Source organism: Dermacentor silvarum, chromosome 4, assembly GCF_013339745.2.
Source record: "Dermacentor silvarum isolate Dsil-2018 chromosome 4, BIME_Dsil_1.4, whole genome shotgun sequence".
In the NCBI taxonomy this organism is placed as follows: domain Eukaryota; kingdom Metazoa; phylum Arthropoda; class Arachnida; order Ixodida; family Ixodidae; genus Dermacentor; species Dermacentor silvarum.
The window spans coordinates 27187285-27202756 of record NC_051157.2 but is presented as its reverse complement, the minus strand read 5'-3'; the positions used below and the strand labels follow the sequence as shown (position 1 = coordinate 27202756).

The window sequence follows — 15472 nt, the reverse complement described above, 5'->3', positions numbered from 1 at the left end:
CATTTCGTCAGGGATTCAACACTCTTCTTTCCGTCTATATGCTGACGACTTAAAGCTATTGACGACTATCAACAGTGTTTACGACTTCAACGGCCTCCTAAAAATACATGTTTTCACTTCCAAACTGGTGCAGAGACAAACTCTTAAATGCTTCCAAAACTATGGTATTAAGTTATAGGTGGAAAACACACCATGTGCAATTTCCATACACCCTTCAGGATGCTCCATTGCTCATGATCAATGAAATGAAAGATTTTTGTGTGCACTTCGACAAAACGCTAAGCTTCTCTTCACACTCTAAATATGCGACACAAAGTGCCCTTCGCGGTCTTGGTATTGTTTGTCGTATATCGCATGACTTCCATTCATTTGCTGCCTTTCTAAAATTCTACTTTGTGCCTTCCACTTCTAGAGTATGCCTCTGTAGTTTGGGGTGGAACGTGCAAATCTAATTCTGCGTCCAGAATAAATTGACATCTATTTTCAAGCACCACTTTTGCAGTTCTGACGACCATAGTCCAGCCCTCTGTAATATACCGCAACTCACACCTTTAAAATCAAAACGTGTTAAATCAGACCTTCTGTTCCTCTATAAGGTGGTCCATGGCATCACACATAGGCTATAGCTCATTGAACATGTGCAATTTCTCATGCCACAAAAGTATACCAGGAAGCCTTCCGTGATTTTTGCGCGGTTGTATTAGACTGTCCTGTGGCTCGACTCCAAAAATACGTAATAATTATTTTGCCGGCATTGACATATTTAAAAATTCATTTCTTGTGTTGGGTACAAATGTAGATAATCATGCTGTATGATTAACTTCCTTTTACGCCTGCCTACTCATTTTCTGTTTCCCTATTTCTTTCTCCGTCTCGCCATTGTTTTATCTACCACATTTCTATTCTGTGTACAATTTGTCTTGCGTATTACTTTTAGGGTGTACCAGTACGAAAGCTCCGTCGCTGTTGCTGTGCTCTATAATAAACATTTTCTTATTATTATTACCATTGATCATTATTATTTCATGTGAAAACACATTAAATGGACAGAGAGGTAAATAGGGAGGGAGCCGAAGAGCAACTGCCAACGAAAGGAAACGACGCCTGCCTACTCCTCAAGAAAGAAGGGACGGATGCAGAAGTTAGAGATAGGAAGGAGGGAAGTGAGAACAACCTGACAGGCCACAAAGACTAAACCCAAATAAACGCCAAAAAAATAGAGGGCGGCAGCGACACAGAACTGAAGTGAAAAACCCGCAGGAACAGAAAAAAATACACCGAGGTCGCATTCAGTTTTATGTTATTTTGTAGTTTGAGTGAAGTGGCAGACGCCGTGAGTAAGCTAGGAAGCCTGCAGTCACAGAGGTCAATGTAAGTTCCGGGTAACCGCTCTGTTTGACCTAAATGAGACACGTTAACGACGTGCCTTCGCCGCGGCTGGAGCTTAGAAAGAAAAGAGAAAAGACGCACTATAGACCTCTCAGCCACCTGTCGGAACTTCCACGTTCAGCAGAAGCCTCAGTCTTGTTCATAAATGTTAACAAGAGTGCTGTTTATTATTACGGGCGTTTTTCAAACGGCTGAAGTACAGGAAACATGAGAGACCTCTATCTGTGGCTTTACCTGTCAAGGTGCATTAGCGGATCTTCTTGACCCTCATTTCAGTGTTCTCGAGGACACCGTTTTCGGCGAATTTTACATCCCGAGTGGAACCACCGTCGTCCCTAACCTTTGGGCGGTGCACAACGACCCCAAGCTATGGAAGGAGCCCTCGAAGTTCGACCCGAACCGGTTCCTCGGAGAGGACGGCTGCCTGGTACAACCGAAGCCTGAGTACCTAATTCCATTCTCAGTCGGTAAGAGCAATCTCAAGGAGCTTCCACATGCTTCGGCAGGACGAGAAAGATCGCTTTTTGGGGCGAAATATTAGTTCACTTTAATCAGCGCCCATTTATTCATTCATTTGCTCGGTTTGTCGTTCGTTTTGCTAATTCATTCATCCACTTGTTTATTTTTTCATCCACTCATTTGGTAACTAGCCTGTGTTGTTGGCCTGTTTGTTTGATTGCAAGCTTGTTGGTTTGTTCGTACGTTCGTTTCTTTGTTTGTTTGTTTGTTTGCTTGCTTGCTTGCTTGCTTGCTTGCTTGCTTGCTTGCTTCTTTCTTTCTTTCCTTGTTTGTTTGTTTGCTTGTTTGCTTGTTTCTTTGTTTCTTTGTTTCTTGTTGTTTGTTTGTTTGTTTGTTTGTTTGTTTGTTTGTTTGTTTGTTTGCTTGTTTGTTTGTTTGTTTGTTTGTTTGTTTGTTTGTTTGTTTGTTTGTTTGTTTGTTTGTTTGTTTGTTTGTTTGTTTGTTTTGATTCTTTCTTTCTGTGTTTTTTTTTTCACTTACTAGTACCTGAAGATCCATACGCTGCATTGGAAGCTACGGAGAACAAATTATTTTTTAACAAACCCTAACTTGCACTGTGGTGAAGTTAGTTGCATGAAGACACGTGCACATGCTCAATTCCGTGGCAATGCCCTAATATTAATAGTGTAAAGGAAAAACTGAGTCCGCCTGAAAACAGTCTGATTACAACAATATACATTTAAAGCACGTGTTATCTTTCTCAACTGCTGTGCGAGAAAACGATGCATTAGTAACGGCGTTGAGTGGAGAAAACGATGCTATTGAACGTCGCTGCGGTTATAAAGATTCGTTCAGAAGACCTACCGTAGATTGGTACAGTATCGAATAAGATCATCTCCCCTTACGTCCCTTAGCCATCTATCTAAATTTTTTCATCGCTTCTTCAGCTCGACTGTATTTTCTGAGACCAGCTTCAACGCAGGAAAAATGTATTGATACCATTTACCATATATACGCAATGAAATGTGTGTATACAGGCCTATAAAAAATAAAGGTCTAACTAGAGCATCGCACGGTGTGACAGCTGCAAATATTATTAGAGTTTGTCCATTGAGGTAGCCGTGCAAACGCAGCGCTGTCTATCATTTGTCCTACAAAGTTTCATAGTCCTAACTTTCATTAATTTCTTAAAGCGCAGAAATAGAAGCGAGCGATACTGAAAATTCTGGGCAACTACTAGAAACGTTCCTTTTCGCTGTTTGTAGAACGAAATTTCGATATCCTCCCCACACGTGTCTTTATAATTATCTCCTCGTGTCTGCAGGTGTTATTCAAAAATACGATAATTTCTTTTGTCTGTGCGAATGAAGTCTAGCTGACAATTTCCAGATTAGTGCAAGTTTTCATGTGCGCTGATGAATGCGAATTCGTTCCAATTATCACGCATGACGATTCCAAACACTGTTCGGGCGCAGAAAGTCGTCATCCTATTTTTGTTCGTCCGTATCTTGTTTAGTCTATATTAAGTGCTTTAGTACAACAACGTTTTTTTTTTCTGTTATGGTGGTTCTATTCGATCAATGTACATTCTATATTAGGCGCCCTACTAGAACAATGTTTTCTCTGACACGGAGAGCATCATTTCATATGCAAGCACCAAGTCCATCTTCTTCACACCTTTTTCTTTTCTTTCCCCCTCTCTCTCTTGGGGTGTTTCAAACCCTCCAACCCTTTCCACGTGCAGAGTAGCACTGGGACCTTATGCACGCCGGCAGAATTATCTGCGTTTCAATAAAGAGCTTTCTCTCTGTATCGTCTCTCTCTTTTTCTATTGCATGATCGATTCTATCAATGTACGTTCCATTGGGTGCGTTATAAGAACAATGTTTATTTGATTACGTGCACTATAAGAGCAATGTCCAGTTTGTTTGGTGCTTTATTGGAACAATGTTATGTCTTTATTAGTTCCTTATATTAACTGCACTAATAAAACTGCTACTACATTCCGACTTTTCACGTGTGCGCTAATAGATACAGCTCTGTATAATTAACGACTACGTCCATGTGTGACCGACAAAACGTAAATTAAATTTAGCCACAGGCAACGAAGCTCCGACATTGCGGTGACCTAATCTATAAGCGAAAGCTCAAGACAAGCTTCAAACATACTTTTTTTTTTCTTTCTAGCCTACACACAGCCGGTTGAATAAAATATCATTTCACAAGATATGGATTTAGAAAAAGACTGACGGGTAATCTCTAGCTTCATTGTTCCATTAACAATTCAGCCTCCTTCACCGCCGCGGTTCTTATTCCGTACTGTACATGCTTCTTCCGGCAAAAATGATAAAATAAAAAATAATGGTGTAATAGACTGTAAGTAACTGTAAAATTTCCTTCGGGAACGTTCACTACTAATTAATACCTATTTTAAGAGTGTGAAACACGCACGATGAAGGGACAAGGCGACGCGACCAAGCTCTTTGTACTACGGTCAGTAATGAATTCTGTTAGCGGAACTGGTTACCTAAAGAGGTCGGCAACTTTTCGTCTCAATCTTTCGAGATTGCGGGCTTCTGTGGGAGAGTCAAAATTTTTCGGAAGAACTAAGGGCCGTGTCTGAAAATGAAAAAGGAGTGAAATTAAATTAGTCCCTACATTTCTTTTAAACAACGAATACGTAGATCGATAAGGGTACGTGATTCTGTAAAAAGGACGAGATCAGAGAAGGGATGGACGAGGAATCTCTTCGGGTACAGTCGGTCTGTATTTTTTTGTTTTGCTTTGTTTAGTATCCCGGATTCCCTGCAGCGCAACATTTAATTATTTTTTTTTTGAAGCCCTTGCAGGCGTACCTAAAGGGCGTTTGAAAAGACCCCGGTTCGTTTGATGAAAACTGGTGGAATTCAGTGACTGCTGATATGCGAAACGCCACTCAAACAGTGACTTAATGGCAGTGACGTCACCACTCCCACAGTGTGCTTTAAAGCTGACCGATAAGAGAGAGACAGAAACGTGTACGAATGCAAAATTTGGACATTGGCGGCAGCTAGCTCATAAGCAAACCAGTCGTCCTCCACCTAATACATGTTGTGAGAGAGCTGTCTGAGGGACATCTTAATGTCGTATCGTCTGCGTTGCGTTACTTCGCCATAACGCAGTGATTTAGTGCTTCGGTTCACCGTATTTGCAAGAAGCTGCTGTCGTCACAGGATGTCACTCGACGGATCATTTATATTTCTCATTCTTTAATAGTTCAAATAACCGATTACACCATCACATCCTAATAGCCATAATTGGAAATACATAATTCCCACCATGTACAGCTTCGCTGGTCTTCCATCTCCACCACAGTGGAAGGGCTGACAGTTTTTTTTTTTTTTTTTTTTTTTTTAGTAAACGTTTGACAGACTAGACATGAAAGAAACTAAGGCAGCAGGACTACAGGTGTCGTGTCCGCATGTTCATTTATACGTGGGCCACTCTACATAAATTACTACCTTACGTAACCTCCATTGTTTATTCGGGTATAGGGGCGCAGAGGATCTTTAAATATATATTCAACGCTCGTAACAATTAGAAAGTACTGTACAGCTAGCGATAAATAATTCATGTTAATGCCACTTTTCAACACTTTATTTTAACTCAAATATTGATTCCGGAAAGCGGGAATTTATGTGCGTAATGGCAAGCGGCATCGCTGTGGTAAAAATTGGCAACAAAGGCTCAGCGACAAGCGAATGCAGGGTCATAGAACTTGAAGGCAGTTCTAAGGGAAGCGATCACATTCATCGGACTTTTATATAATGCAACTACACTGCCGTGAAATAGGCGGGAAAACCGAGTATCAATGTTCGGTCGGCATCAAAAGTTTACGGGCGGCAAGGTCTCAGAAAACGTTAAATTTCCTCGCCGTTTGTGACTGCAGCTAGTAAAACCACAAAACATTGTTGCATTCGTTTAACTAGTACAAGCTGTACACTCGGATACCAAGCTGCATGCCCAGGGTGTGAAAGTATTTAGTTTTTTTTTTTTTTTTCTCAGATCCCACCATCCACAAATTATTGACGTTGATTTTACATGCACTCAATAAATGCAGTTTGGAAAGAAAAGTATATAGGAAGTTAGCCGGCCAGCAAATTGGCGCCATCATTAACAACAAAACCTGTTTCTACGCCTGAGTTACGCATAAGGTTACCATGGCAACACTGAAACTGTAAGCACAAATCAGAGCGACGAGCTACGCAGGGATTAGAAAAATGAAGTGGGGGACCAGGCTAACTGTGAGACTGATGTTCAGCTTTGGCAGCCTATTTATTTATTTATTTATTTATTTATTTATTTATTTATTTATTTATTTATTTATTTATTTATTTATTTATTTATTTATTTATTTATTAACCAAGAAAAGATCGTTTGATCTGCGCTTCACAGATGAAGGTACATTTTTCTTGAGGTCCTCCATGGCTACTTTCCTGTTTGCTCTGCGGCAACTCCCACTTATTGCTATTTCTTCATGTTGCTCAATCACCTGCTGTGTTTTGTCGATCTCTTGAGTTGTGGTCTCTCCTTTCACGCGCAATGGCCACTTGCGAAACGGTAAACTTCATGTCTCTGTCTATCTTAATTTTTCTTATAAGCAAAACTCTCTTTGTCGGTAAGGCTTTTTGCCTCCCTCGGCTAGAGCTTGTACATCAGGTCATGTTCAACGAGTTCACTTCTCAAGTTTTACATTTACGAAAGGCCGAACTCATAGCTTGTTCTTTCATTCCCTACATAAAAAACTGAGACAAGCTGTGCTATACGAAAAGGCGCAAACCGGCAGCTGTTTCCCGCTTTTCGGTGATAGTCCAAGTTTAGTGTTGCAGCACGGAATACTACAGATACAGAGAACTACAAAAGCATCAAGGCACTGAGGGCGGAATGCACGTCGCTGAGAATTCCTCGACATTCAATAAATTCACACAAAGAATGCTTTGCTCAGATCAATATAAAGTCAATAAAAGCCAGTTGGAAGTAAGGCAACATTTCTCTGAAGAATATACTCATATTATATACAAACTAAAATATTTCTTTCATTCCATCACTGTTGGAGACTTTGAGCTTTTGCTGCGAGGTGTATGGTGTCATTTTTATTTTCGTTTTGCCCAATGGCCAACCAACAGTAGTAGCAATAGATAGCACGCGATGTCGGCTTCATTTATTTTCGTTCCCATGACGAAAGAGGACGTGGACGTGCTTTTTGAAGTGGGAGTTGAGCAACTGTGTTTCTTCTCTCTTTCTTTTTGTGTCGCTACTTGAAATTTGCTACCAGACCCGGAACAATTCTAGAACAAAAGTCTTGTAGCGGCGCCACTGCTCACAATTCCTCATATTCCTTGTAGGCGTGTTCTTTTTTTTTTCACGAAAATAATATTCGGTCTCGCGACACTCCAGATGATTTCGGTATGTCTGTATGATATGTGCGCTGCGTACGGCCTTCGTGCCGAATTCTTATAGGAGCAGAAGCCTTTGTCAGGCCACACGGCCTTTAGCTTCGGCTTTCTTTCTGTTGTAAACAGGAAACAAGAGAAACAAAATTCATTCATTCTCGCCGCCCACAGAGAAGTGAACATGCCACGCGAGCCACCGCATGATAGAACGCATAGCTGAAGTCAGCGGCGAGGTCCGCGGCGCACACAATTGCTCTCCGCCTGGCCGTCGCCATAGAACATACATCTTTAGAATAGGGGGTGCACCCAAGCTATTTCGAGAATTGAGTGGCGGGCGTGTTGGTTTGTTATCACAGAATAGCAGCGCCAGACGACGACACAAGACGGAGCACACAGACACGGCGCTAACCAACAACTGCACGCATTTATCATCATGACGTGCTTTTCATACACATACAGAACAGGGTTATCAAGCAAGTGAACACAAAAGAACGCGTGGCACGGGAGGCATTTCCAACATGACGCCGTCGCAAGAAAATGTCCCTTTTATTTTAAGATTCAGGGAAGCATTGTGGATGTGGGGGGTGCGTTATTTATGTAATGTTTAACACTCGGAGAGTATAGACGCGGTACCTGTGTTCCTTCCTATATCGTCCCGTCTGCTTTTCTGCGATCTCATTCATCGTACTTCCACTGCCAGCGTTGATACAGGCCTCCTCGATATTATCGAGAGCCGATATTGACTTTCATCGTTCGAAAACCTAGTGAAATGCATTCCGTCATGTTAGCAAATTCTTCCGCGCTAGCATTTAGATCCCATCAGTGAGGGCGTAGCCTCCCTGTAAGCCCATCAGAGCTGCCGAGATGGCGAATTTGGGAATATGACGGAATTGGACAGCGTCCAGACTCCAGAACAGGATAGAACAACACACCTAGATACCAAGTCACTTTGACACACGCCGCAGCCTCTGTTTTCTTTCTTTCTTTTTTTTTTGCGCCTTGACAAACGCTTTAAGTGATGCCAGCTGTGATTCGAGCTAATAAATCCGAAATGTGATAGTGCAAAATAAAAAGCAAGCAAAAGTGACAAACAAATATATGCACGTCCAACACATATGTTGGAACCAATGTGAAGCAGAGCTTTCGTGAATAGGTTAATGACGCGCTATAATAAAACTCTATGCAATGCGTAGAATTGTCTGTACTCGCATTCTATGCTACTGTAATTTCATGCAATGTGTATATTTAGGCACCTGGCAGACCACAACTGTAAAGTCAAGCAATGTTTATGTTTATGCACTGCACCGTTTCCAAGGCATGTCGAAATGCATACAGCAGTTCACGCGGGTGCAGACCGTGATACATAGGCGCAGGTATGCCAAGAGAACGAAGCGACTGTTAGATGTTTGCCGAGGGAAGTATGGTGAAAAGAGTTGTGTGCAGAGAGAAGTACGACGCCTGTGTAAGATACATTAAAGCTTCTACACCCATTGTCACACTGCGGACCATACCCATTTTAGATATTGGCCATGAATAGGTACCACGTGGTGCATATATCCAGTAACCCAGTAATGGTGAAGAACAAATTCAGCGTCTTTTTTTTTTTTTTTTTACTTGGAACACTTTTTTTTTCAAGCCCCCAAAAGTTACTCCAATCAAGTTACTGCAAAATAATTATGTGCCCAGGACATCAGGACATCATTTTCAAAGAAGCCAAATCAATCAATTCACTTACTAAACTTATTACATCAATTAACTGCTTAGTTACACATACTTTACGACGCATATTTATATTGGAAAGTTGAAGGAAATCATCATAAATGTGCAGGTGCGTGTTTCAACATTTCTAAAGGGCCATGTAAACCGAAATAGTTGGTCTCAAGTTATTTGTTGGATTTACCTGAATGACGCACGCAGCACTGCGAAGCGCGGCGCACAGAGCAACCCTCCTGTGAGCAAGAAGGGTGACGTAAAATGCAGCGATCGTCTGCAATTCCCTCTTCCCACGATCTTATTCGGATTGTGCGAAATTCCCGATTGGATGCACATTCACTTACACAGCAGGGGCGAGACGGATAGCTCTATGTCTCGCCGTATAGGCCAGATTTATTTTACACCGCCCTGCAGCATGCTACGTCAAAGCAGGCTTGCACCGAGAACCGGGCTTCACAGTGCTGCATGCGTGCGTAATCAGGCAAAATCAACAAATTATTTGAGCCCAATTATTTCAGACTACAAGGCCGCTTTGAAATCTTTGAAAACACGTAGCTAGACTTATATGACGATTTCCTTCAACTTTCCAATAAAAACATGTGCTGTAATTTTGTAACAAGAAGTTATTAGATGCAATATATTTACTCTCTACCATATATTTCTGGTAGAGAGTAATATTGTCTGAAACTATTTACTGCAGTTTCTCTATTCTGTGCGCGTAACCATTCAATAGGCAGTGACCTGACTGTGTTTTCTGTGGTGAACCAGCAAAAAAAAATTCGCTTTTGAAACTATTTTATTACGCCTACACTCTCCTGTTGGCTATCACATAGCTGTAGTAAATGGGCACTTTATTGTTAAAAGCTTTCTCCTATCTTGCTGCTGTAACAGTTTTGTTTTCAGCGTCCAGGTGGATGAAGAACGTTGAACTTGTTCTGCGCACGCTTCGTGTGTGGATGCTTGAATGAAACTATGGGGCCATGGAAGTTTTAATATATATTGTATGGGAGGCATAATACGTCTCGAGCTAAGTGCATGCAGCCGTCATCGACAAAGCTCCTGCGCACCTGCGTTCGTCTGCTGAGAGTGCAAAATTTGGAGCGGACAGCGTTCGACTTATCTCGCCGGGCCGTGCATTTGCTGTGAAGTGCGGCTTATTCACCAAGCAACTACAGAAATGTCGCTGCAGGAAGTGTATAAGTGTGGGGAACAGTCTTAGTAATTTTATTCGCTCTCCCTCCAATTGTGTTCATGCGTAATGGTGGCACAAGCACATGACGCAAACAACAAACTTGGGGAGCAATTCTGAACTCTGGCGAATGGCGATTTTGACGGCGTCCAGCAATCAGACATGACAAGATGGCACATTCAGCGGGCTCACAGGGCGATTGCACCCTCTATGAATGGCTCAAAAGGCCACGTGGTGAAATTTGACCCAAGCAAAGTTGTAGCCCTATTCGATAAAATCAATAAAGTTGTTACCAACCAACCAGGCCTTTTGAGGAAATCTGGTGGTTGGCGATAGGAGCATTCTTAACTTGGGTGTCTATTCTAAACGAGTCTGAAATCCAGACGACACGCAGCCAACATCTCACTGGCTACCTGCAGTCTCGAAGCGTTCATGTTGATGTTGATTCTTTTTCAACAGGAACCACTACTCATGTACCCTGGCTTGCGCCGCACGTTAACTTTGTCGGCAGTGTCAATGGCAGAGGTGGCTCTTCCTTGTGGCCACCGAAAGAGGATGGGTAACGCGCTGTTGATCTCGGGGTGCCACACTGTATTAACCATGAGCGTTTAAGACAAACGCCACAAAATACACAAACACTGGGATCTCACTTTCTTGTCTTTTTTTCTGTTCTCAGGGAAACGCATGTGTCCCGGCGAGAAACTTTCTTTGGTGGAGATTTTTCTGTACATCACGTACGTGCTTCAAAAGTACCGCGTTCTGCCCGAAGGAGACAAGATCGAAGGTCTTAACTCTGCCGACGTTTGCATCGAGGAGCTCGACCATTACAGGCTCAGATTCGTTCCTCGATAAACGCACCTCGAACATAATACCTTGACAATTGCTAACTAATGTTTGTGTCTTCATGAATGTGCATGTTTGAACACTCGGATAACGGCACGTTTGTTTCTGTTATTATTTTGTATGTAATAAAATCATGTATGAGACTACAGTGCATTACAGTACAGTAATGAATACAGCGACCCACGCATTTACACCTCTACTCTTATCCAGAATGCGTAGCTCATCAATTTACAGATGTAATAAAACTAAAACACATTTCTTGGTGGTCTGAAGTTGTCTCTTTAAACAATTCAAAACGTACGTCATCGTAGAAACTATTTCAACAAAATCGTGGAGCTCGCGCATGGTGTTCCATGTTCTGGGCAAGCATACTGAGCTTATCATCACGTCCGATATTCCCGTCAGGATTCAAGCAAGCAAGAGTTTCTATTCATCTAGCCATTCAAGTGAGAAATTTGAAGGAAGTCATGTTCTTGAATTATCGCTTGCAGTGATGTTAGAACGTCTTAGCACAGCGTGTTACGCAATGTTCTCTAGCAAGCCGCCACCTGAGCAAAGCAGCTTCACCAGCACCGAATCAATTGGGTCCGTAATCACAAGAAGTTCTGACGTTATAATTGTTTTTAAGATCCGGTCCCAGCCAACCGTAATGTCAGGCATTATTCGCCAAGGTGGCCTGCTAATGCCAAGCAGCTTCTACGAACGAAAAGTTTTCTGAGTTCAGCATTTCCTTTTACGCGCAAGCGTAAGTGGGTCGTCAGTGAACTCTGCGATGGGTAGTGTTAAGTCTCGAAGGAAGCGTAGAAGGAAGGCAAGGAAGCAAGGAATTGACATTTCGTCATTTCGTGGAAGTGGCCGCTTTTAAATTCAGAACTTGTTAATTTTAGGGCTGCAGTTCAACTACTCCACAGATATAGTGGGGACCAGCGTAAAGAAAATAACTTCACTGGCACCATCATTCGTTAATTTTGTTCTTGTTGTGAAGTGGATCAACCAAAGCTGACCGATTTCTCAGTCAGCCAAAACTGAACACAAGTAAAAGTTGAACGTCTTTGTTTTTATTCACAGATTTCGTACTGGAAAAAAGGCTAAGCTCCACGTAGTGCGAAGGTGTCAATTTGCAGAAGCAGTTTTCATGCACAACTGAAATTTGTACTTTATAGGCGAAAATAGATTCCAGAACTTCCACACCAATGCGACATTTATTAACCATCACGATCTGGTCACACGAAACTTAACTCTATCCCGTCTGTTATGACGGTGCACACATTTTGTGTCTTATATACGGTTAGTTACAATACGTGTATTTTCACTGACAGTACTAGAAGTAAATAGCCACAGAATTTTAAACTGGCTACATCAGAAAGTAGCCTATAATTGCTCTCATCATTTGAATTACATGCCAAATGAAGGAGCACGCTTTTGGTACTTTTGTGCTCAATTTATACAGTGTTTACAAGCCCATATAAGCGGCCTGTTGTCATACTTTGTTCCGTATTCCTATGGGCGTCTTGCGCAGAAGTTTGAGGCATAGTAGCGGCGCCTGGTGGCGGCGAGAAAAGTTATATCTGGGTAGTACCAGGTTGGGTAGTAGTGAGCCCTGGCTGTAGCGAAGCACGCTTCTAGCCTGAGTGTTGCGTCGATTCGCATTTTTTTTTCTGCCCTGTTGTGAGTGCGAAAAGGCTCGTCGCTTGTCACATACCACTCTGAGAGATGGTCGTAGCCTAGTTTAACGAAAACGGACGCTCCGTATCCCGTGGGACGTAATGCTGGAAGCAGAAGGAATTGACGACGCCGATCTGACCGAGAGACCTAGCTCAGCCTCGAAAAAGCGTCACTGTCATTACTGCTGCGTCGTGGGCTGCCACGAGCAAGGAGACCTGAATCCCAACATCAGATACTACCGTTTTCTTTCAAGGCCTCACGTAGCAGAGCGTCGGGCGCGCTGGATAACTTCGCTACCCCGCTACGAGCAACACATGTTTGAGAGTTAAATGTGCTCATCCTTGACCTCAAGCCAGCACGTTGAGGCAGCGCAGTGAGGCAGTATTGATTACAGCACATCGATGTTCGAACGCTGTCATTAAAAGCTACATCAAGCTAGCAGCGCACGAGCTCGCGCTGCAGCGCGATTCGTACGTACGTTACTGCGAGCTCATATGTATTGCATCATTTATCAGTTGCTAACAGGGACAGATGGCCGCTACTGCAGCGCAGGCATAACTACTTGTCTAGCGGCATGCAGTCAACAAAGATTGCAGGAGGCCCGCCTTTTCGCGGCATGCTGAAAGACCGCTGCCGTCGCGGCGCGTACCGTCGTGCGCTCGAATAGTACCGTACACGTGATGTCTGCTTATCGCTGCTGTGAATTCATTTATAGCAAGCATTTCCTCGCGTTTGTGCGCCTGAATCTAGCAGCGTGCAAACCTTACCTGATGTTCAACTTCGTACGCGACTGACTTCAGTTGCGATTGACACCGCGCTAAAACTTCGCCGCTGATTTCTTGAAGGCCGCACATGTATTCGGCGTTGCATACTTTCTTGCCTTTACGTAGCGTGCCACCCCCCTATTCGCTGCAGACCATGGTACAACACAACCGAAAGTGGCCGGTCCACATTGTAAACGTGCTTTCCGAAGCAGACGACCGTGCTTGGTACTACCTAGTTCAGGACAGAGGGCGCTCTTTAGCACCATTTTCGCCGCGCCGCCTGGGCAAAGCAAGAGTCCCATATACAGAAAAGCACGGCGAAAATTAAGACACTATTTTGATACAACAGCAATGCAAGAAGCCAACCATTCATAAAAAGAACTTCATAGCACTCAGCATCGCAAGGGGATTACTACTTCGTACTTAATTAGTATTGAATACCCTATACTTGCATTACTGGTATCATTGAAGACATTTCGTTGGCAAAAGAAATAACATTGCACCTCGTCGATCTACCCGGACACCTACCCTAGTAACATTTGCAAGATCTGTAAGACTGAGGCAGCATCGCTTCCCCACATGCTATGGGAATGTGAAAACCAATATCCGACAAATAATACCGTGACCCTCTCGTCGAAATGGCACGCCGCCCTGCGCAGCTCCCAACTCGACGACCAACTCTGGGCTACCCAGCAAGCCTGCGAGGCGGCGAAGAGGCAAGACCTCGATGTCCCCACGTGGGAGGCCTAGGCCCAGCCAACTAAACTGCTGGTTTAAATAAAAGTTTGTTCCTCCTCCTGCACCTCGTCTATGACACACGTGCTCAAAAACCTGCACACACCGAATCTGAGCATAAAGCAAAGTAAATGAGCAATACAAACCCGCACTCAAGCCATTGATTACAAGTATTTCACCGGCAGCAGATGGGCTGCCTAAAGTCCCTCCATAGTACTACCGCTGGCAGTTAAGTAGCACCAACCTGCTCTCCCCCTCTTCTTTTTCCCCTCATCTCCAACCGACGGAAGCGGTAGTGCCGCCATGATCTTTCTGCCGGCCTTTCCGCCGCCGCCGTTTGATTGTGCGTGTTTTCAGCGAGCACGGAAACAATGGGAAGGCCAGAACGGAATAAAGCAGCGCAGAAACCTTCTAACGGAAGCGGCAGAACCAGAAATAGGCGGCGGCGGCTCCTCAAACGGTGGCGCTACTTTAAAAAAAAAAAGCATAAGCTCATGGAGGGGCTTTAGGTGACACTGCTCTTAGGTCACTCTGCTCACGCTTGCACAGAACTGGTTTACTCATACAAAACTAATACCTGCTCAGAAAACGGAGTGAAATACTTGTGCTTACCTGTTGTCATTAGGAAACCTGAAAAACTTCGCAGAACTGGAAATCGCGGTGTTGGAACACCACAGAGCCGTACAAGACGTGGCATGCCCCTATTCAGCCATCTTCGTCTAATGCTTGATCGACCTGGTTTGCTCAGTGTTCCGTTCCTTGCACGCCCGATCAAGATTTTTTGTCTTATCTTTCCCATCTTCATACTTGGCACGACAACCGAAGTAGATGACCGAGCGCGATCCGACTTGTGATATCGCTGAGCTAGGGGCAAGGGTGAGCGGAGGCAAGCTCGACGGACGCACGAAGTCAACCACTTCCCGCGCTTCGCCCGATTTAATATTTCCAAAAATAGAAATAAAAAAAATGTGGTTGATCCCTCTTATATAGGAATCGGTATAGAACACGAAAGTGAAACGTGTCTTCACAGAAGTAGTGTAATGTTTATTGCACATTGATATATAATGTCTATTGGTGTTTTGTGGCTAAAGCGCCCTTAGGCGTGATGCACCCACGCTGACGCCTGGTGGCACGTCTCCTCCATCACGACTACCAACGTCGATGACCATGAGCAACCGTCGTGCATATGGAAGCTGCACTACGCTGCACACGCTAGCACAACGCGAAAGACGAAGCACGTAACTGACACACTAATACAACGCGCAAGACAAAGCACGTAATGA

At 43.5% G+C, this 15472-nt stretch overlaps 1 protein-coding gene across 1 annotated transcript in view; it reads left to right on the top strand.

Annotated features, from left to right (window-relative positions):
* Positions 1 to 11270, top strand: part of LOC119448414 (cytochrome P450 2A3) — a 43284-nt gene extending 32014 nt beyond the window's left edge. Inside the window, exons 8-9 of the mRNA XM_049665359.1 lie at positions 1666 to 1856; positions 10859 to 11270. Coding sequence (XP_049521316.1) covers positions 1666 to 1856; positions 10859 to 11034 — 367 coding nt within the window. The 3' untranslated portion in view covers positions 11035 to 11270. The remainder of the gene's footprint in view (positions 1 to 1665; positions 1857 to 10858) is intronic.
* Positions 11271 to 15472: the final 4202 nt, after the last annotated feature.